The sequence below is a fragment of the Oncorhynchus keta genome, chromosome 24, assembly GCF_023373465.1.
Source record: "Oncorhynchus keta strain PuntledgeMale-10-30-2019 chromosome 24, Oket_V2, whole genome shotgun sequence".
NCBI lineage: Eukaryota > Metazoa > Chordata > Actinopteri > Salmoniformes > Salmonidae > Oncorhynchus > Oncorhynchus keta.
Window position 1 is genome coordinate 29054487 of NC_068444.1, and position 23332 is coordinate 29077818.

The 23332-nt window shown below is 44.2% G+C and overlaps 1 protein-coding gene across 1 annotated transcript in view; it reads left to right on the forward strand.

The window, feature by feature from the left end:
* Positions 1-23332, forward strand: part of fam20cb (FAM20C golgi associated secretory pathway kinase b) — a 90164-nt gene that overhangs the window by 62009 nt on the left and 4823 nt on the right. Inside the window, exons 4-8 of the mRNA XM_035801332.2 lie at positions 16362-16454; positions 21951-22066; positions 22262-22442; positions 22635-22744; positions 23065-23206. Coding sequence (XP_035657225.1) covers positions 16362-16454; positions 21951-22066; positions 22262-22442; positions 22635-22744; positions 23065-23206 — 642 coding nt within the window. The remainder of the gene's footprint in view (positions 1-16361; positions 16455-21950; positions 22067-22261; positions 22443-22634; positions 22745-23064; positions 23207-23332) is intronic.

Sequence of the window (23332 nt, forward strand, 5' to 3'; positions counted from 1 at the left end):
ACACACACACACACACACACACACACACACACACATCTGGACCACTGTGTAGGAGTTGTTAAAAAAGGCCACGGGTGTGTGCTCTGGCTAACAGTCCCTCAGTGGAATTTTTACTGCCTAGCTGAGTACCTGTCCACACACTGCCTCTCCCTCACATAAACAAGACAAGGCAGACTGGAGCGCACTCAAGGCCACAGCCTCCTCCTCCTCTTCTTCTCTTCACTACTCTACTCCTCTCATTCTGACCCAGTCAGTACATACACACACTGCTCGCTACGCCACCATTGTCTGTCTGAGCATTAAATCAGTATGAGACACACCAGCCCGCGGAGCAGGACACCATACAGTGGTCATGTACACTAGATAAACTCTCCCATTTCAACTTTATTTTCAAATGTGGTTTTGGGGAAAGATACACTTAGAAATGAGGCGCCTCGTTTCCAACGCAGCAGCATGATTATGTTTGCATTATATTTTTAGTCATTGCTCTCATAAAAACTATACGCTGCTTTTGTAGACAGATAAGTCACCATCAGCCATTAGGGAGGACCTTTCCAATGACCCTCCCTCAGATGTGTGTTGCCTTTCTCTTGTGATCAGCTCTGAGGTCAGGCCTGGCGCTCCAGTGGCCACCTCCTCACCTGTAGGCTCAAAGTCCCTGTGGTCTCTCTACTGTAGTGCTGTGTGTCTGTCCACAGGGGGCTCAATGTATGTCTGGGCATACAGCTCAACACCTCCCCCAAGAGCTAGAGAGGTTATAGAAATGTATTGTGTAGAACAGATGTGATTCTCTGACATATACAATAGGGACTTACTCTACGCATGCCATGTTCTATCTGCAGCATTGTGAACATGTAGCCTTACTAAACAGGCCCCAGAAGGACACCATGTTCTATCTGCAGCATTGTGAATATGTAGCCTTACTAAACAGGCCCCAGAAGGACACCATGTTCTATCTGCAGCATTGTGAATATGTAGCCTTACTAAACAGGCCCCAGAAGGACACCATGTTCTATCTGCAGCATTGTGAACATGTAGCTTTACTAAACAGGCCCCAGAAGGACACCATGTTCTATCTGCAGCATTGTGAACATGTAGCCTTACTAAACAGGCCCCAGAAGGACACCATGTTCTATCTGCAGCATTGTGAACATGTAGCTTTACTAAACAGGCCCCAGAAGGACACCATGTTCTATCTGCAGCATTGTGAATATGAAGCCTTACTAAACAGGCCCCAGAAGGACACCATGTTCTATCTGCAGCATTGTGAACATGTAGCTTTACTAAACAGGCCCCAGAAGGACACCATGTTCTATCTGCAGCATTGTGAACATGTAGCCTTACTAAACAGGCCCCAGAAGGACACCATGTTCTATCTGCAGCATTGTGAACATGTAGCCTTACTAAACAGGCCCCAGAAGGACACCATGTTCTATCTGCAGCATTGTGAATATGTAGCTTTACTAAACAGGCCCCAGAAGGACACCATGTTCTATCTGCAGCATTGTGAACATGTAGCCTTACTAAACAGGCCCCAGAAGGACACCATGTTCCATCTGCAGCATTGTGAACATGTAGCCTTACTAAACAGGCCCCAGAAGGACACCATGTTCTATCTGCAGCATTGTGAACATGTAGCTTTACTAAACAGGCCCCAGAAGGACACCATGTTCTATCTGCAGCATTGTGAACATGTAGCCTTACTAAACAGGCCCCAGAAGGACACCATGTTCTATCTGCAGCATTGTGAACATGTAGCCTTACTAAACAGGCCCCAGAAGGACACCATGTTCTATCTGCAGCATTGTGAACATGTAGCCTTACTAAACAGGCCCCAGAAGGACACCATGTTCTATCTGCAGCATTGTGAACATGTAGCCTTACTAAACAGGCCCCAGAAGGACACCATGTTCTATCTGCAGCATTGTGAACATGTAGCCTTACTAAACAGGCCCCAGAAGGACACCATGTTCTATCTGCAGCATTGTGAACATGTAGCCTTACTAAACAGGCCCCAGAAGGACACCATGTTCTATCTGCAGCATTGTGAACATGTAGCCTCTATCTGCAGCAAACAGGCCCCAGAAAGACACCATGTTCTATCTGCAGCATTGTGAACATGTAGCCTTACTAAACAGGCCCCAGAAAGACACCATGTTCTATCTGCAGCATTGTGAACATGTAGCCTTACTAAACAGGCCCCAGAAAGACACCATGTTCTATCTGCAGCATTGTGAACATGTAGCCTTACTAAACAGGCCCCAGAAAGACACCATGTTCTATCTGCAGCATTGTGAACATGTAGCCTTACTAAACAGGCCCCAGAAAGACACCATGTTCTATCTGCAGCATTGTGAACATGTAGCCTTACTAAACAGGCCCTAAACAGGAAAGACACCATGTTCTATCTGCAGCATTGTGAACATGTAGCCTTACTAAACAGGCCCCAGAAAGACACCATGTTCTATCTGCAGCATTGTGAATATGAAGCCTTACTAAACAGGCCCCAGAAGGACACCATGTTCTATCTGCAGCATTGTGAACATGTAGCCTTACTAAACAGGCCCCAGAAGGACACCATGTTCTATCTGCAGCATTGTGAATATGAAGCCTTACTAAACAGGCCCCAGAAGGACACCATGTTCTATCTGCAGCATTGTTAATATGAAGCCTTACTAAACAGGCCCCAGAAGGACACCATGTTCTATCTGCAGCATTGTGAACATGTAGCCTTACTAAACAGGCCCCAGAAGGACACCATGTTCTATCTGCAGCATTGTGAACATGTAGCCTTACTAAACAGGCCCCAGAAGGACACCATGTTCTATCTGCAGCATTGTGAATATGAAGCCTTACTAAACAGGCCCCAGAAGGACACCATGTTCTATCTGCAGCATTGTTAATATGAAGCCTTACTAAACAGGCCCCAGATGGACACCATGTTCTATCTGCAGCATTGTGAATATGAAGCCTTACTAAACATGCCCCAGAAGGACACCATGTTCTATCTGCAGCATTGTGAACATGTAGCCTTACTAAACAGGCCCCAGAAGGACACCATGTTCTATCTGCAGCATTGTGAATATGTAGCCTTACTAAACAGGCCCCAGAAAGACACCATGTTCTATCTGCAGCATTGTGAACATGTAGCTTTACTAAACAGGCCCCAGAAGGACACCATGTTCTATCTGCAGCATTGTGAATATGAAGCCTTACTAAACAGGCCCCAGAAGGACACCATGTTCTATCTGCAGCATTGTGAATATGAAGCCTTACTAAACAGGCCCCAGAAGGACACCATGTTCTATCTGCAGCATTGTGAACATGTAGCCTTACTAAACAGGCCCCAGAAGGACACCATGTTCTATCTGCAGCATTGTGAACATGTAGCCTTACTAAACAGGCCCCAGAAGGACACCATGTTCTATCTGCAGCATTGTGAATATGTAGCCTTACTAAACAGGCCCCAGAAAGACACAATGTTCTATCTGCAGCATTGTGAACATGAAGCTTTACTAAACAGGCCCCAGAAGGACACCATGTTCTATCTGCAGCATTGTGAATATGGAGCCTTACTAAACAGGCCCCAGAAGGACACCATGTTCTATCTGCAACATTGTGAATATGAAGCCTTACTAAACAGGCCCCAGAAGGACACCATGTTCTATCTGCAGCATTGTGAACATGTAGCCTTACTAAACAGGCCCCAGAAGGACACCATGTTCTATCTGCAGCATTGTGAATATGTAGCCTTACTAAACAGGCCCCAGAAAGACACCATGTTCTATCTGCAGCATTGTGAACATGTAGCTTTACTAAACAGGCCCCAGAAGGACACCATGTTCTATCTGCAGCATTGTGAATATGAAGCCTTACTAAACAGGCCCCAGAAGGACACCATGTTCTATCTGCAACATTGTGAATATGAAGCCTTACTAAACAGGCCCCAGAAGGACACCATGTTCTATCTGCAACATTGTGAATATGAAGCCTTACTAAACAGGCCCCAGAAGGACACCATGTTCTATCTGCAGCATTGTGAACATGTAGCCTTACTAAACAGGCCCCAGAAGGACACCATGTTCTATCTGCAGCATTGTGAACATGTAGCCTTACTAAACAGGCCCCAGAAGGACACCATGTTCTATCTGCAGCATTGTGAACATGTAGCCTTACTAAACAGGCCCCAGAAGGACACCATGTTCTATCTGCAGCATTGTGAACATGTAGCCTTACTAAACAGGCCCCAGAAGGACACCATGTTCTATCTGCAGCATTGTGAACATGTAGCCTTACTAAACAGGCCCCAGAAGGACACCATGTTCTATCTGCAGCATTGTGAATATGAAGCCTTACTAAACAGGCCCCAGAAGGACACCATGTTCTATCTGCAACATTGTGAATATGAAGCCTTACTAAACAGGCCCCAGAAGGACACCATGTTCTATCTGCAGCATTGTGAATATGAAGCCTTACTAAACAGGCCCCAGAAGGACACCATGTTCTATCTGCAGCATTGTGAATATAAAGCCTTACTAAACAGGCCCCAGAAGGACACCATGTTCTATCTGCAGCATTGTGAACATGTAGCCTTACTAAACAGGCCCCAGAAGGACACCATGTTCTATCTGCAGCATTGTGAATATGTAGCCTTACTAAACAGGCCCCAGAAAGACACCATGTTCTATCTGCAGCATTGTGAACATGTAGCCTTACTAAACAGGCCCCAGAAGGACACCATGTTCTATCTGCAGCATTGTGAATATGTAGCCTTACTAAACAGGCCCCAGAAGGACACCATGTTCTATCTGCAGCATTGTGAATATGTAGCCTTACTAAACAGGCCCCAGAAAGACACCATGTTCTATCTGCAGCATTGTGAACATGTAGCTTTACTAAACAGGCCCCAGAAGGACACCATGTTCTATCTGCAGCATTGTGAATATGAAGCCTTACTAAACAGGCCCCAGAAGGACACCATGTTCTATCTGCAGCATTGTGAATATGAAGCCTTACTAAACAGGCCCCAGAAGGACACCATGTTCTATCTGCAGCATTGTGAATATGAAGCCTTACTAAACATGCCCCAGAAGGACACCATGTTCTATCTGCAACATTGTGAATATGAAGCCTTACTAAACAGGCCCCAGAAGGACACCATGTTCTATCTGCAGCATTGTGAATATGAAGCCTTACTAAACAGGCCCCAGAAGGACACCATGTTCTATCTGCAGCATTGTGAATATGAAGCCTTACTAAACAGGCCCCAGAAGGACACCATGTTCTATCTGCAGCATTGTGAATATGAAGCCTTACTAAACAGGCCCCAGAAGGACACCATGTTCTATCTGCAGCATTGTGAACATGTAGCCTTACTAAACAGGCCCCAGAAGGACACCATGTTCTATCTGCAGCATTGTGAACATGTAGCCTTACTAAACAGGCCCCAGAAGGACACCATGTTCTATCTGCAGCATTGTGAATATGTAGCCTTACTAAACAGGCCCCAGAAAGACACCATGTTCTATCTGCAGCATTGTGAACATGTAGCTTTACTAAACAGGCCCCAGAAGGACACCATGTTCTATCTGCAGCATTGTGAATATGAAGCCTTACTAAACAGGCCCCAGAAGGACACCATGTTCTATCTGCAACATTGTGAATATGAAGCCTTACTAAACAGGCTCCAGAAGGACACCATGTTCTATCTGCAACATTGTGAATATGAAGCCTTACTAAACAGGCCCCAGAAGGACACCATGTTCTATCTGCAGCATTGTGAACATGTAGCCTTACTAAACAGGCCCCAGAAGGACACCATGTTCTATCTGCAGCATTGTGAATATGAAGCCTTACTAAACAGGCCCCAGAAGGACACCATGTTCTATCTGCAGCATTGTGAACATGTAGCCTTACTAAACAGGCCCCAGAAGGACACCATGTTCTATCTGCAGCATTGTGAACATGTAGCCTTACTAAACAGGCCCCAGAAGGACACCATGTTCTATCTGCAGCATTGTGAATATGAAGCCTTACTAAACAGGCCCCAGAAGGACACCATGTTCTATCTGCAGCATTGTGAACATGTAGCCTTACTAAACAGGCCCCAGAAGGACACCATGTTCTATCTGCAGCATTGTGAACATGTAGCCTTACTAAACAGGCCCCAGAAGGACACCATGTTCTATCTGCAGCATTGTGAATATGTAGCCTTACTAAACAGGCCCCAGAAAGACACCATGTTCTATCTGCAGCATTGTGAACATGTAGCTTTACTAAACAGGCCCCAGAAGGACACCATGTTCTATCTGCAGCATTGTGAATATGGAGCCTTACTAAACAGGCCCCAGAAGGACACCATGTTCTATCTGCAACATTGTGAATATGAAGCCTTACTAAACAGGCTCCAGAAGGACACCATGTTCTATCTGCAACATTGTGAATATGAAGCCTTACTAAACAGGCCCCAGAAGGACACCATGTTCTATCTGCAGCATTGTGAACATGTAGCCTTACTAAACAGGCCCCAGAAGGACACCATGTTCTATCTGCAGCATTGTGAATATGAAGCCTTACTAAACAGGCCCCAGAAGGACACCATGTTCTATCTGCAGCATTGTGAACATGTAGCCTTACTAAACAGGCCCCAGAAGGACACCATGTTCTATCTGCAGCATTGTGAACATGTAGCTTTACTAAACAGGCCCCAGAAGGACACCATGTTCTATCTGCAGCATTGTGAATATGAAGCCTTACTAAACAGGCCCCAGAAGGACACCATGTTCTATCTGCAACATTGTGAATATGAAGCCTTACTAAACAGGCCCCAGAAGGACACCATGTTCTATCTGCAACATTGTGAATATGAAGCCTTACTAAACAGGCCCCAGAAGGACACCATGTTCTATCTGCAGCATTGTGAACATGTAGCCTTACTAAACAGGCCCCAGAAGGACACCATGTTCTATCTGCAGCATTGTGAACATGTAGCCTTACTAAACAGGCCCCAGAAGGACACCATGTTCTATCTGCAGCATTGTGAACATGTAGCCTTACTAAACAGGCCCCAGAAGGACACCATGTTCTATCTGCAGCATTGTGAACATGTAGCCTTACTAAACAGGCCCCAGAAGGACACCATGTTCTATCTGCAGCATTGTGAATATGAAGCCTTACTAAACAGGCCCCAGAAGGACACCATGTTCTATCTGCAACATTGTGAATATGAAGCCTTACTAAACAGGCCCCAGAAGGACACCATGTTCTATCTGCAGCATTGTGAATATGAAGCCTTACTAAACAGGCCCCAGAAGGACACCATGTTCTATCTGCAGCATTGTGAATATAAAGCCTTACTAAACAGGCCCCAGAAGGACACCATGTTCTATCTGCAGCATTGTGAACATGTAGCCTTACTAAACAGGCCCCAGAAGGACACCATGTTCTATCTGCAGCATTGTGAATATGTAGCCTTACTAAACAGGCCCCAGAAAGACACCATGTTCTATCTGCAGCATTGTGAACATGTAGCCTTACTAAACAGGCCCCAGAAGGACACCATGTTCTATCTGCAGCATTGTGAATATGTAGCCTTACTAAACAGGCCCCAGAAGGACACCATGTTCTATCTGCAGCATTGTGAATATGTAGCCTTACTAAACAGGCCCCAGAAAGACACCATGTTCTATCTGCAGCATTGTGAACATGTAGCTTTACTAAACAGGCCCCAGAAGGACACCATGTTCTATCTGCAGCATTGTGAATATGAAGCCTTACTAAACAGGCCCCAGAAGGACACCATGTTCTATCTGCAGCATTGTGAATATGAAGCCTTACTAAACAGGCCCCAGAAGGACACCATGTTCTATCTGCAGCATTGTGAATATGAAGCCTTACTAAACATGCCCCAGAAGGACACCATGTTCTATCTGCAACATTGTGAATACGAAGCCTTACTAAACAGGCCCCAGAAGGACACCATGTTCTATCTGCAGCATTGTGAATACGAAGCCTTACTAAACAGGCCCCAGAAGGACACCATGTTCTATCTGCAGCATTGTGAATATGAAGCCTTACTAAACAGGCCCCAGAAGGACACCATGTTCTATCTGCAGCATTGTGAACATGTAGCCTTACTAAACAGGCCCCAGAAGGACACCATGTTCTATCTGCAGCATTGTGAACATGTAGCCTTACTAAACAGGCCCCAGAAGGACACCATGTTCTATCTGCAGCATTGTGAATATGTAGCCTTACTAAACAGGCCCCAGAAAGACACCATGTTCTATCTGCAGCATTGTGAACATGTAGCTTTACTAAACAGGCCCCAGAAGGACACCATGTTCTATCTGCAGCATTGTGAATATGGAGCCTTACTAAACAGGCCCCAGAAGGACACCATGTTCTATCTGCAACATTGTGAATATGAAGCCTTACTAAACAGGCCCCAGAAGGACACCATGTTCTATCTGCAACATTGTGAATATGAAGCCTTACTAAACAGGCCCCAGAAGGACACCATGTTCTATCTGCAGCATTGTGAACATGTAGCCTTACTAAACAGGCCCCAGAAGGACACCATGTTCTATCTGCAGCATTGTGAATATGAAGCCTTACTAAACAGGCCCCAGAAGGACACCATGTTCTATCTGCAGCATTGTGAACATGTAGCCTTACTAAACAGGCCCCAGAAGGACACCATGTTCTATCTGCAGCATTGTGAACATGTAGCCTTACTAAACAGGCCCCAGAAGGACACCATGTTCTATCTGCAGCATTGTGAATATGTAGCCTTACTAAACAGGCCCCAGAAGGACACCATGTTCTATCTGCAGCATTGTGAACATGTAGCCTTACTAAACAGGCCCCAGAAGGACACCATGTTCTATCTGCAGCATTGTGAATATGAAGCCTTACTAAACAGGCCCCAGAAGGACACCATGTTCTATCTGCAGCATTGTTAATATGAAGCCTTACTAAACAGGCCCCAGAAGGACACCATGTTCTATCTGCAGCATTGTGAACATGTAGCCTTACTAAACAGGCCCCAGAAGGACACCATGTTCTATCTGCAGCATTGTGAACATGTAGCCTTACTAAACAGGCCCCAGAAGGACACCATGTTCTATCTGCAGCATTGTGAATATGAAGCCTTACTAAACAGGCCCCAGAAGGACACCATGTTCTATCTGCAGCATTGTGAACATGTAGCCTTACTAAACAGGCCCCAGAAGGACACCATGTTCTATCTGCAGCATTGTGAATATGAAGCCTTACTAAACAGGCCCCAGAAGGACACCATGTTCTATCTGCAGCATTGTTAATATGAAGCCTTACTAAACAGGCCCCAGAAGGACACCATGTTCTATCTGCAGCATTGTGAACATGTAGCCTTACTAAACAGGCCCCAGAAGGACACCATGTTCTATCTGCAGCATTGTGAACATGTAGCCTTACTAAACAGGCCCCAGAAGGACACCATGTTCTATCTGCAGCATTGTGAATATGAAGCCTTACTAAACAGGCCCCAGAAGGACACCATGTTCTATCTGCAGCATTGTTAATATGAAGCCTTACTAAACAGGCCCCAGAAGGACACCATGTTCTATCTGCAGCATTGTGAATATGAAGCCTTACTAAACATGCCCCAGAAGGACACCATGTTCTATCTGCAGCATTGTGAACATGTAGCCTTACTAAACAGGCCCCAGAAGGACACCATGTTCTATCTGCAGCATTGTGAATATGTAGCCTTACTAAACAGGCCCCAGAAAGACACCATGTTCTATCTGCAGCATTGTGAACATGTAGCCTTACTAAACAGGCCCCAGAAGGACACCATGTTCTATCTGCAGCATTGTGAATATGAAGCCTTACTAAACAGGCCCCAGAAGGACACCATGTTCTATCTGCAGCATTGTGAACATGTAGCCTTACTAAACAGGCCCCAGAAGGACACCATGTTCTATCTGCAGCATTGTGAACATGTAGCCTTACTAAACAGGCCCCAGAAGGACACCATGTTCTATCTGCAGCATTGTGAATATGAAGCCTTACTAATCAGGCCCCAGAAGGACACCATGTTCTATCTGCAGCATTGTGAACATGTAGCCTTACTAAACAGGCCCCAGAAGGACACCATGTTCTATCTGCAGCATTGTGAATATGTAGCCTTACTAAACAGGCCCCAGAAAGACACCATGTTCTATCTGCAGCATTGTGAACATGTAGCTTTACTAAACAGGCCCCAGAAGGACACCATGTTCTATCTGCAGCATTGTGAATATGAAGCCTTACTAAACAGGCCCCAGAAGGACACCATGTTCTATCTGCAACATTGTGAATATGAAGCCTTACTAAACAGGCCCCAGAAGGACACCATGTTCTATCTGCAACATTGTGAATATGAAGCCTTACTAAACAGGCCCCAGAAGGACACCATGTTCTATCTGCAGCATTGTGAACATGTAGCCTTACTAAACAGGCCCCAGAAGGACACCATGTTCTATCTGCAGCATTGTGAACATGTAGCCTTACTAAACAGGCCCCAGAAGGACACCATGTTCTATCTGCAGCATTGTGAACATGTAGCCTTACTAAACAGGCCCCAGAAGGACACCATGTTCTATCTGCAGCATTGTGAACATGTAGCCTTACTAAACAGGCCCCAGAAGGACACCATGTTCTATCTGCAGCATTGTGAACATGTAGCCTTACTAAACAGGCCCCAGAAGGACACCATGTTCTATCTGCAGCATTGTGAATATGAAGCCTTACTAAACAGGCCCCAGAAGGACACCATGTTCTATCTGCAACATTGTGAATATGAAGCCTTACTAAACAGGCCCCAGAAGGACACCATGTTCTATCTGCAGCATTGTGAACATGAAGCCTTACTAAACAGGCCCCAGAAGGACACCATGTTCTATCTGCAGCATTGTGAACATGTAGCCTTACTAAACAGGCCCCAGAAGGACACCATGTTCTATCTGCAGCATTGTGAACATGTAGCCTTACTAAACAGGCCCCAGAAGGACACCATGTTCTATCTGCAGCATTGTGAACATGTAGCCTTACTAAACAGGCCCCAGAAGGACACCATGTTCTATCTGCAGCATTGTGAACATGTAGCCTTACTAAACAGGCCCCAGAAGGACACCATGTTCTATCTGCAGCATTGTGAATATGTAGCCTTACTAAACAGGCCCCAGAAAGACACCATGTTCTATCTGCAGCATTGTGAACATGTAGCTTTACTAAACAGGCCCCAGAAGGACACCTTGTTCTATCTGCAGCATTGTGAACATGTAGCCTTACTAAACAGGCCCCAGAAGGACACCATGTTCTATCTGCAGCATTTTGAACATGTAGCCTTACTAAACAGGCCCCAGAAGGACACCATGTTCTATCTGCAGCATTGTGAACATGTAGCCTTACTAAACAGGTCCCAGAAGGACACCATGTTCTATCTGCAGCATTGTGAACATGTAGCCTTACTAAACAGGCCCCAGAAGGACACCATGTTCTATCTGCAGCATTGTGAACATGTAGCCTTACTAAACAGGCCCCAGAAGGACACCATGTTCTATCTGCAGCATTGTGAACATGTAGCCTTACTAAACAGGCCCCAGAAAGACACCATGTTCTATCTGCAGCATTGTGAACATGTAGCCTTACTAAACAGGCCCCAGAAGGACACCATGTTCTATCTGCAGCATTGTGAACATGTAGCCTTACTAAACAGGCCCCAGAAGGACACCATGTTCTATCTGCAACATTTTGAACATGTAGCCTTACTAAACAGGCCCCAGAAGGAAACCTTGTTCTATCTGCAGCATTGTGAACATGTAGCCTTACTAAACAGGCCCCAGAAGGACACCTTGTTCTATCTGCAGCATTGTGAACATGTAGCCTTACTAAACAGGCCCCAGAAGGACACCATGTTCTATCTGCAGCATTTTGAACATGTAGCCTTACTAAACAGGCCCCAGAAGGACACCATGTTCTATCTGCAGCATTGTGAACATGTAGCCTTACTAAACAGGTCCCAGAAGGACACCATGTTCTATCTGCAGCATTGTGAACATGTAGCCTTACTAAACAGGCCCCAGAAGGACACCATGTTCTATCTGCAGCATTGTGAACATGTAGCCTTACTAAACAGGCCCCAGAAGGACACCATGTTCTATCTGCAGCATTTTGTACATGTAGCCTTACTAAACAGGCCCCAGAAAGAAACCATGTTCTATCTGGAGCATTGTGAACATGTAGCCTTACTAAACAGGCCCCAGAAGGACACCATGTTCTATCTGCAGCATTTTGAATATGTAGCCTTACTAAACAGGCCCCAGAAGGACACCATGTTCTATCTGCAGCATTTTGAACATGTAGCCTTACTAAACAGGCCCCAGAAGGACACCATGTTCTATCTGCAGCATTTTGAATATGTAGCCTTACTAAACAGGCCCCAGAAGGACACCATGTTCTATCTGCAGCATTGTGAACATGTAGCCTTACTAAACAGGCCCCAGAAGGACACCATGTTCTATCTGCAGCATTGTGAATATGAAGCCTTACTAAACAGGCCCCAGAAGGACACCATGTTCTATCTGCAGCATTGTGAATATGAAGCCTTACTAAACAGGCCCCAGAAGGACACCATGTTCTATCTGCAGCATTTTGAACATGTAGCCTTACTAAACAGGCCCCAGAAGGACACCATGTTCTATCTGCAGCATTTTGAACATGTAGCCTTACTAAACAGGCCCCAGAAGGACACCATGTTCTATCTGCAGCATTGTGAATATGAAGCCTTACTAAACAGGCCCCAGAAGGACACCATGTTCTATCTGCAGCATTGTTAATATGAAGCCTTACTAAACAGGCCCCAGAAGGACACCATGTTCTATCTGCAGCATTGTGAACATGTAGCCTTACTAAACAGGCCCCAGAAGGACATCATGTGTCCTGCAGTCAGCTCCTCATCTTGTGTGTCTGTTTGACAGATGATAGATGACACATAGTGGACTCAGCCTTTACATGCTCCTCTAGGGAGAAGTGATGCCCTTGTCCTTTTACTCTTTAAGTCCTTTACACAGTTGTTCTGCCACATCTCATCTACGGTTTACTGGAGCCCACAGTAAGTATACACTTATGGTTGCCAAAATGACTTTAGGACAATGTGACTTCTCTGCCACTTGTCTGTTCTTTGTTGTTCTGTCAGTGAGAGAGGTCAGGTATGAGATGTAGTGTACAGTAATGCCTATGGTTTTCCTGTTGCGTACTGCTACTATTCTCACACTCCAGTGTTTGCAGACAAGCTGCAGACCTATTGGCTGCTTTGTCCCTCCAAGCCGCCATGTTGCCAAGAAGCTGTCTAACCCTGGAGTGTAAACTATGTGTTTACCCCCTCCTTCAGGGTCATACACAACTGTGTGTGTGTGTGTGTACTGTATGTAAAGACAGAAAACTCAGCAGCAGAGTGACCAATAAACTTTGATTTGATTTGACAATCCCCTCCTCCCTGTCTCGTTCTCCCTCTCTCTCTATCTTTCTCTTCAGGCCGAGGTGTAATACCATGCTCCAGATGGATAGCTTTATTGGCATTTGAATTAGATGTGTATCATAGTAATTACCCAGCCTTCCTGCCTCTGGGCGAGCCACTCATTGACAAAACCGTGTCAACACCGGATCATCTCTGGCCCCGGAGTAGACAATAAGAGGGGAGGAACACACACTTACACACACATCATGCATGCACACTCTCTCACACACACACACACACACACACACACACACACACACACACACACACACACACACACACACACACACACACACACACACACACACACACACACACACACACACACACACACGCACACACACGCACACACACACCATACACACAGTGTCAGGGGGGACACAGCAAGACAGGGTCTTACACAGCCACTGGACCATAAGTTCACACAGTGAAAACATGGTGTGTATTCTGTTGTACAGAAATGGAATCTAAGCTTTTGTTCTGTCTCACACGGAAAATAATGTCCTAGGAATGTGTGAGGTATGATTGTGGATTTCCAGGAGCCTGAATGACCTTGAATCACAGGACTGAATGTTTGACTAAAGAAAAGGGGTTGAAGGCCAGTAGGTCTACTGTGCTGGTACAGTAACAGTTGGCAGTAAACTACTATTTCCTGAGATGGTTAAGCTCCGGTGTCCATAGCCATAGATATTCTGTAATGTAGTAAATCTATCAGTTAGGATCATAACCAAACACCCTACGTAGACCTAAACACAGTAGCTTTTTCACTGTTGCTATTCACATCAGGCAAAAACAGTCTGTTTTCAATTTAACAGTCCCTGTAGAGTCTTCTTGGAAGGAGAAGATATCATCTGCAGGCTGACTGGCCTTTGAGGATCGAGGGAGAGAGATCGAGGGGGAGAGAAAGAGGGAGAGAGAAAGAGGGAGAGAGATCGAGGGAGAGGGAGAGAGATCGAGGGAGAGAGATCGAGGGAGAGAGATCGAGGGAGAGAGATAGAGGGAGAGAGATAGAGGGAGAGCGATAGAGAGAGGGAGAGAGATTGAGGGAGAGAGATTGAGGGAGAGAGATTGAGGGAGAGAGATTGAGGGAGAGAGATTGAGGGAGAGAGATAGAGGGAGAGAGATAGAGGGAGAGAGATAGAGGGAGAGAGATTGAGGGAGAGAGATTGAGGGAGAGAGATTGAGGGAGAGAGATAGAGGGAGAGAGATCGAGGGAGAGAGAAAGAGAGAGAACTGAGTAAAGAAGGGAGGAAGGAGGGGAAAGGAAGCGTTAGTAGAGAGTTAGGAATGCGTTTGGAGTGTTCCAGGGTTCCTGGTGAGTTATTTAATGGTCGGTGCATATGTTAGCCTCACAGCCGGGGAGAAACAATCACACACAACTGAGGGCTACAGAGAGAGAGAGAGAGAGAGAGAGAGAGAGGATGAGGTATGAGGGGGGAGAGTGTGTGAGGAAGAAAGGGAGAATAGAGAGACAAAGAGAAGTGCTTGAGTGAGGAAGAAATAGAGAGGGAGGGTAAGAAAGAGTGACGAAGAAGAGAGAGAGCAGAGCGCATTGCCTTGCCAAGATAAGAATCTGTTTCCAATCCTCCTCTCCTCTGCTCACTACCTCTCCTCAGCTGATGAGATACGGCCTGCAGAGTAGGTATGGATGTGGAGGGGGCTGCAGAGTAGGTATGGATGTGGAGGGGGCTACAGACCCATTTCTCCTGAAATGACTTTCTCTGTATTTTGTTTTGTTCTTCTGAAGCTTATGTAAAACAACAGAGGCATGTGTGAGGCACATCATTGATTTTACAGTGATGGAAAAGTCCCATCTCAGCTACATTCCTTCTATTAGTCAGCAAAATACCCTGATTACACTTAGATGTTGTATGTCTTGTGGTATGTTTTCTCCATGAGTGCCTGAGTTCATGGACTGCAGTTCAACTTGCTACCGTGTCTGTTCTGAAAAACATCACTTCTGAGTCAGCTCGTTGACAATCTACAGGTAACAGTGTCTGTTTGTATTTCGTCACCTTCAATGCCTTTGACTCCCTTGCACCTCGGTCCGGTCTGTTGGGCCCTGTGAGAGGGTTAAGCAGTCAGCATGTGTGTGGAATCCAGGGAGGATCATGGGACTCCAGAAATAGTTCAAGTACAGTAGTGGATTCTCTAACCTTGAGTCTCTCCAGTCACCATCACGAAGCCACAATACGATCCACACAGCTTCAATTGTGGCTTTAGAGCTCCAGAGAGGGGCCTTGGTATTGTGGCTTTAGAGCTCCAGAGAGGGGCCTTGGTATTGTGGCAGGCAGTGTGTCTTTGTTCAGTATAGGAGTTGGCTGAAGTTGGCCTCTTGACACTGATCTGAGGTCAACCTTACAGAAAAAACACATGAATTTCACATGTGATCTCATGTGACGTTAATATGATGACATGTGACAACATGTAACAGCAACTTGTGATAGATAACATGAAACTACAAATGTGAAAACATGATCTCATCTGAATTTTTCTTTACAACAGGGATGCAAAATGTCAACTAAAACTACATGAAACTACATGAGACAACATGTGAGCGAGAAATAAAACATCCCAAGAATATCATTGCCGTTTCAGAAAAAAATATTTTTGGAACACTTCACATGTGAAATCAAGTGTTTTTTCTGTAAGAACAGTTGTTGTCATCTTCCTCCTAAGCCTTAAGACTTGTCTTTTTTGGGAGGAGAAGCTGATCCTAGATCTGTGCCTAAGGACAACGTCTACCCAGAGCTTGTTTTCTTGTAAGGGGCTAAGAGAATGATGTTATAACCCCTGACCTCTGCCCTTTCCCTTGCAGGCAGACCCGGGAGCAGGAGACGCCCCCTGACTTCTTCTACTTCTCGGACTTTGAGAGACACAATGCTGAAATCGCTGCCTTTCATCTGGACAGGTAAATCACACACACACACCTGTACCTGACACCGAAGAATCCACAAGGTGTGCGCGTGTGTGTGTGTCAGTGCGTGCGTGCACTGTTTTTATCAAGTGCCTGTTTCTATCTCTGTGTTTGTGTAGGTGTCTGTCTGGCCCCGTTTATACCTGGTACCAACATGCACCCGTGTCCATGTCTTGACCACATTCTGAATGTGCCCACATTTTTGGACAGGTGTAGATGATTCAAATATGCATTGTGATCTGATTGTGATCAGATCTTCCTGACCACCTCCGGATGTAGTAAGGCACACATTGTGTCTGGATATCTTACATGTTTAGACAGATCTGGACAGTGAAATCATCATTATCCCACCGTCTAAAATCATTGACTTATGACATCAATATGTGTCTTAAAATACATAAAGAATATCTGTCAAAAGATGTGCACACAGGGTAGGACCATTAAATCTGGTCACCATGTGGACTCAGTGGACGGATAAGAGACACATTTTAATGCCATGTGTAAAATGCACGTCTGAAAATGTGGGCGCAGTCAGTATGTGGACAAGATCAGGAAAAAGGATGCACGTTAGCAGCAGGTATAAACATGCATCATGTCTGTATATCTGAGGAACAGTTTGTTAGCAGGCAGACTTCTGTGTGTTCCTCTATTAAGCTCAGAACATCAGGAGGCCCATGAGTCATACTCACTGAGTTGCTGAGCACTACCTTCCTGTTGTTATGGGCTGCATCCCTGACACCCTATTTCATACATAGTGCACTACTTCTGACCAGAACCCTATGGCGAACTATGTAGAATAAGGGTTAAATTAAACAAATCAAAATAAAAGCACACATTTGATTTAACAATGACTGCTGCCAGCCTAGCAAACCCAACCACCCAGCTCTGTCTGCCTGTCTGTCTGCTTTGGAACTCCACTGGCTTTACAAGGTTAAGGCTTTATGACCTGCCTGTTGACAATGCATTAATGATCATAGGAAAATCTCCTGGTTGTAAGAGAGGTAAACAAATGGGTATTACTGTATAATAATACTGCCATAGTTACGATCCGTATTATAATAATACTGCCATGGTTACACTCTGTATTATAATAATGCTGCCATGGTTACGATCAGTATTCTAATAATATTGCCATGTTTACACGCCGTATTATAATAATACTGCCATGATAGTTTACCTTCATATTATATTAATACTGCCATGATGGTTAATCTCCATATTATATTAATACTGCCTTGATAGTTACACTCTGTATTATAATAATACTGCCATGATGGTTGTACTCCGTATTATAATAATACTGCCATGATGGTTGTACTCCGTATTATAATAATACTGCCATGATGGTTGTACTCCGTATTATAATAATACTGCCATGATGGTTGTACTCCGTATTATAATAATACTGCCATGATGGTTGTACTCCGTATTATAATAATACTGCCATGATGGTTGTACTCTGTAATATAATAATACTGCCACGATGGTTACACTCTGTATTATAATAATACTGCCATGATAGTTACACTCTGTATTATAATAATACTGCCATGATGGTTAATCTCTGTATTATAATAATACTGCCGTGATGGTTGTACTCCGTATTATAATAATACTGCCATGATGGTTGTACTCCATATTATATTAATACTGCCATGATGGTTGTACTCCATATTATAATAATACTGCCATGATGGTTGTACTCCGTATTATAATAATACTGCCATGATGGTTGTACTCCGTATTATAATAATACTGCCATGATGGTTGTACTCCATATTATATTAATACTGCCATGATGGTTGCACTCTGTATTATAATAATACTGCCATGATGGTTGTACTCCATATTATAATAATACTGCCATGATGGTTGTACTCCGTATTATAATAATACTGCCATGATGGTTGTACTCCATATTATATTAATACTGCCATGATGGTTGTACTCCGTATTATAATAATACTGCCATGATGGTTGTACTCCATATTATAATAATACTGCCATGATGGTTGTACTCCATATTATATTAATACTGCCATGATGGTTGTACTCCATATTATAATAATACTGCCATGATGGTTGTACTCCGTATTATAATAATACTGCCATGATGGTTGCACTCCATATTATAATATTACTGCCATTATGGTTAATCTCTGTATTATAATAATACTGCCATGATGGTTACACTCCACATTATAATAATACTGCCATGATGGTTCATCTCTGTATTATAATAATACTGCCATGATGGTTGCACTCCGTATTATAATAATGCTGCCATGATGGTTGTACTCCGTATTATAATAATACTGCCATGATGGTTGTACTCCGTATTATAATAATACTGCCATGATGGTTGCACTCCATATTATAATATTACTGCCATGATGGTTAATCTCTGTATTATAATAATACTGCCATGATGGTTAATCTCTGTATTATAATAATACTGCCATGATGGTTAATCTCTGTATTATAATAATACTGCCATGATGGTTACACTCCACATTATAATAATACTGCCATGATGGTTAATCTCCATATTATAATAATACTGCCGTGATGGTTGTACTCCGTATTATAATAATACTGCCATGATGGTTGTACTCCGTATTATAATAATACTGCCATGATGGTTACACTCCATATTATAATAATACTGCCATGATGGTTGTACTCCGTATTATAATAATAATGCCATGATGGTTACACTCCACATTATAATAATACTGCCATGATGGTTAGTCTCTGTATCATAATAATGCTGCCATGATGGTTACACTCCATATTATAATAATACTGCCATGATGGTTAATCTCTGTATTATAATAATACTGCCATGATGGTTAATCTCTGTATTATAATAATACTGCCATAATGGTTAATCTCTGTATTATAATAATACTGCCATGATGGTTAATCTCTGTATTATAATAATACTGCCATGATGGTTAATCTCTGTATTATAATAATACTGCCATGATGGTTAATCTCTGTATTATAATAATACTGCCATTATGGTTAAGCTCCGGTGTCCATAGCCACATGGCGGTTTCCTTTCAGTTCATTCATGCTCTATCCTTTGTAGTCATCTGCCGCAGGTCTTTTCACACAGCAAGCCTTTGCTTTTGTATGTTCAGACACAACAGATGTAGTCTACACAGCTGTGGTGTGAAGATGGTGATGATAATGTACTTGTTATCTCTTAGGCTTTCACATCTGTGGAATTAAATGTTGTCCCTGACACAACCAGGTCCATTCAAGTGGCACTAGAAATGCACGCACGCACGCATGCAGGCACGCACGCACGGACGGATGCACACACACAGAGTACATAGAGTATAAAGCTGGATAAAGCTGTGTCTGCCTGGAGGCACAATATCACCATTCAGCAGCAGCAATAGCAGACAGTCTGCCACACATCTGGTACGGCACTAGACCCAGTTGGCACACACATACACACACACACACACTCAGGCATGCATTGTGGGTAAGGGGGAGAGGAAACCAAAGGCATGAAAAGCCCTGCTTCCTTTCTAAATATAAGGCAGGCAGGGACTAGGGTTAGCCAAAAGCAGCCGTTTAGTTTTTCACATTTGGTTTCTGGTCTAAATGAAAGCTTCAGCATTGTCGTTGGGTACAGGCTGGCTACCGATGCTGAGGCTGTTTTGTCTGCTGTCCCAGGAGGCCGCAGCTACACTTACACACACACACACACATACAGTAACGCACACACACACATGCACACACTTTCCATTTGGGCTTTTAAGCTGGGCTCTACGCTCCATTAATTATCTGATTGGATTAAAAGGGGGAAATGCTGTCTTAAATTTGGTCTCGGCTCCCTTTGAAATGATGTGGGATGGAGGGAAGAGGAGGAGGAGGAAGAAGGGGGAGGAAGGAAGGATAAGAACAGTGAGTGACGAGGGGGGAAATTGAATCCAGCACTTCTTCCTTGTTTGCATGGCAGATCCCCCATAGGGCTGTGCGGTGTGGTACGGCACAGTAACATCTGACAGCCAGAGGGAAGGAAACATGTCTCTCACACACACACACACACACACACACTTGCATGCACATACAAACCACACAGTCTCTCTTCTTACACATGCTCTCTGTCACGCTCTGCAACATGACGGGGCAATTTGTTCGTTGGAGTGCTTTTGCTCTTTCTCTTCCCCCACTCTCTTTCACCTCCCTCCCTCTCTCTCTCTCTCTCTCTCTCTCTCTCTCTCTCTCTCTCTCTCTCCATCTCCATCTCCATCTCCTCTCTCTCTCCATCTCCATCTCCATCTCCATCTCTCTCTCTCTCTCTCTCTCTCTCTCTCTCTCTCTCTCTCCTCTCTCTCTCTCTCTCTCTCTCTCATCTCTCCTCTCTCTCCTCTCTCTCTCTCTCTCTCTCTCTCTCTCTCTCTCTCTCTCTCTCTCTCTCTCTCTCTCTCTTCTCTCTCTCTCTTCTCTTCTCTTTCTCTCTTTCTCTCTCTCTTCTTTCTCTCTTTTCTTCTCTCTTTCTCTTTGTCTCTCTTTCTTTCTCTCTTTTCTTCTCTCTTTCTCTTTCTCTCTCTTTCTCTCCTCCTCTCTCTCTCTCTCTCTCTTTCTCTCTCTTTCTCTCCTTTCCTCTCTCTCTCTCTTTCTCTCGCTCTCTCTTTCTTTATCTTTCTCTCTCTCTTTCTCTCTCTTTCTCTTTCTCTCTCTTTCTATTTCTCTCTCTCTCTTTCTCTCTCTCTCTCTTTCTCTTTCACTCTCTCTTTCTCTCTCTGAATGAGTGTGTTGCATGCATAGAGACATGACAGCACTCAGAAAGACAGAGGGAGGGAGGAGGTTCACATTAGAAGATTCCATCTCCACATGTCCCTGGAGTGGTCTCATACGCGCTGAGAATACTGTATACGGTGAACACATGCATAGTTCATGCATACACACATTCACGGCACGTACACACACATACACATCTGCGCCAACACACTGAAATATTCTGTGCACATACACACACATACCTGGGCGCACACACAGATGAATCATCCTCAGAGCCACGTGTCCAGCTCTCACATGTTCTCTACACACCTGTCTTCCTCCCACTTGGCAGTAGAGTAGAATAGAGACATAACATGTAGCAGAACTACACATGGTGTAGAGGAAGACATTAAGACCAAGCATGGTTGATTAGATTATTATCATTGCTGATTTAGACTACTACAGTTACTGTATTTGGCTGTTGAAGTGAAATAATTTAGATATTTCTGTGATGGCCGCCCTAGGCTGTTTACTGAAGCAGTTGGAAGCGGTGTCACAGCTCCCTCTGGTGGTTAAAAATAAACGACAGTGCACTTTACGCGAAGAAGGATAGTAGAATTATGGTACCATAGCATGTGGACTTTAAGTATCATGGCATTTCTCATTGGTTGAATTAGTGAGAGAGTGATTGATAATTTCAGGATCTAAAAAGACAAATCTAAATATCTTCCTCTCTTTGTCCTTTTGCAGAATCCTGGACTTCCGTCGTGTCCCTCCTGTAGCAGGCAGATTGCTGAATATGACTAAAGAGATCAAAGATATGACCAGGGACAAGAAGCTGTGGAAAACCTTCTTCATATCACCAGGTACTAAACCTTGGACAGTTGTCTGAGATTCAAACACAGCCGTCTTGAGCAATGAAGCTGGCAAAGGAAGCTTATGCTGCGTTAAGATCATGTCAGCTACATTTCAGTTTATGAACAGTAGATGGTGCTATTGACGACCAAATGATCAAATCAATATCACCAACAAATCCGTTCATATAATCTCTCATTTCCCAGCCAACAACATCTGTTTCTATGGGGAGTGTTCGTACTACTGCTCTACGGAGCATGCTCTGTGCGGTAAGCCGGACCAGATCGAGGGTTCCCTGGCCGCCTTCCTCCCAGACCTGGCCTTGGCAAAACGTAAGACCTGGAGAAACCCCTGGAGACGATCCTACCACAAACGCAAGAAAGCCGAGTAAGAAACCAATGCATATGTAGAAAGCATAACATAATAAAATACAAGAAAAGCATATACTTTAAGAGTGTGAAAAGCACGGAGAAGTATAGGTGAAAAGACAAGTTACTGTAGTTCCAATAAAATGTAAGTAGAAAGACGTGAGAACCCAACAGGTTTCTAATGGCGACCTCTCTGTGTCTGTTACTGTAGGTGGGAAGTGGACCCTGACTACTGTGAAGAGGTGAAACAGACTCCGCCCTATGACAGCGGCACCCGTCTGCTGGACATCATGGACATGACCATCTTTGACTTCCTCATGGGTGAGACCACACCTCCTAAAACACACACACACACACTCAGAGTACAGCGACATCCCACTGGGCACAGATGTCAGTTCAGCTAACGTGAATTCAACGTGAAATCAACCAAAAAATCATGTCATTGGATTTAGGTTAAGTTGGGTGAAAGACGAAACTCCAATACGTTGACGACTTTTTTTCAAATCCGATCAGTTTCCCACATTGATTTAACATCATCATATCGATTTTTGGGGGGGTTGAAATTAAAGTGGAAACAGCGTTGATTCAACCAGTTTTTGCCCAGTGAGATGGCTCCATTATAAAATGGCGTCTCTCCTCAGGCAACATGGATCGTCATCACTATGAGACATTTGAGAAGTTTGGCAATGAGAGCTTCATAATCCACCTGGACAACGGGAGAGGGTTTGGAAAGCATTCCCATGATGAGGTGTCTATCCTGGTGCCTTTAAGCCAATGTTGCAGGTCAGTAACTTCATTAATCTTTTCTACATCAAGAGCATTTACTTGTGACTGGTGAACCTCAACACACTTAACCTGACTTTTCACTTATCAGGAGTTGACATAGAGGTTAAAAACCCATTTTGGACA